We start from the raw sequence: 1,336 nt of genomic DNA on the forward strand, positions 1-1,336 counted from the left end.
ATCACTTGAGGTCAGGAGTTCAAGACCAGCCTGGCCAACATGGTGAAACCCCGTCTATACTAAAAATACAAAAATTAGCCGGGCCTGGTGGCGGGTGCCTGTAATCAAAGCTACTTGGGAGGCTGAGGCAGAAGAATCGCTTAAAAAAAAAAAACCCAGGAGGCCGAAGTTGCAATGAGCGGAGATCGCACCACTGCACTCCAGCCTGGGTGACAGAGGAAGACTCTATCTCAAAAAGAAATAAGCTTATGAACAATGGTTATTTGTAGGTTATATAGTTTGGCTTCCATTGTTGTAAAGTATTCTTATGATTGAGAAAATAAATTGAAGAAGAAGCTGCCTAGTTATAAAGGACATGATTAAGAAATTATGTTAACTTAATTTTTATTCCTCGAGTCATGATAATTGTGTATAGTTCCTTCACATTCTGGCCAACCAGAGGAGCCTCTCAATTTGTGGGCGTTAGACCTAGTTGTCTTCCTAAAATTCAGAGAACCTTGCATGTAACGAGGCTCTCGTTACATGTTGGTTGAATTGGTTGCAAACAGTCCTATTCTTTTTGTTGTTGCATATTTTTTGTTGTATAAGTGTTAGTCATTGATGAAGTCTACTAATAATAGGATGACAGTAAATCCCAGTTTGCCTAGGAGAGTCCTGGTTTGTGTTTATTGACGTGGCTTAATTATTAATAGCTTAATAATTAGTAAATTACATTATTAAGCTTAAATAAATGATGTTAAATTATAAGTCTACTTCTTGAATATTGATTAACGGAATGGTGCTTTCTTCTTTCTTTTTTTTTCAGGTATTTTAACAGCAGTGATAACAATTTACAGTACTGGGGATTGGATTACCCACCTCTTACAGCTTATCATAGTCTCCTATGTGCATATGTGTAAGTTTTTCTTTCTTAATGTAACTCTAAATTTTTATGCCCTTGGCAGATTTAGTAAGAAGCAGTGTGATGGGGCTTTCTTGACTAGAGGAGAGATTGCTTGTAGCTGCTATTGTATTTTTTTTTTTTTTAATTTTTTAAAAATTAAAAAACTCCATAGCCCAGGCTGGAGTACAGTGGTGCCATCTTGGCTTACTGAAACCTCCACCTCCCAGGCTCAAGCAGTTCTCCTGACTCGCCTCCTGAGTAGCTGGGACTACAGGCACCCGCCACCACGCCCGGCTAATTTTTGTATTTTTAGTAGAGACGGGGTTTCACCATGTTGGCCAGTCTGGTCTCAAACTCCTGACCTTAAGTGATATGCCCGCCTCGGCCTCCCAAAGTGCTGGGATTACAGGCATGAGCCACCGCACCCAGCCGCTGCTATTGTATATTACAAAT

General features: G+C 39.8%; 1 protein-coding gene across 1 annotated transcript in view; it reads left to right on the forward strand.

Moving 5' to 3' along the window:
- Positions 1-1,336, forward strand: part of ALG6 (ALG6, alpha-1,3-glucosyltransferase) — an 81,796-nt gene that overhangs the window by 33,264 nt on the left and 47,196 nt on the right. Inside the window, 1 exon segment of the mRNA XM_011988938.1 lies at positions 806-895. Within this exon segment, the coding sequence (XP_011844328.1) occupies positions 806-895 (90 nt within the window).

The sequence above is a fragment of the Mandrillus leucophaeus genome, unplaced genomic scaffold, assembly GCF_000951045.1.
Source record: "Mandrillus leucophaeus isolate KB7577 unplaced genomic scaffold, Mleu.le_1.0 Scaffold341, whole genome shotgun sequence".
Taxonomy (NCBI): Eukaryota; Metazoa; Chordata; class Mammalia; order Primates; family Cercopithecidae; genus Mandrillus; species Mandrillus leucophaeus.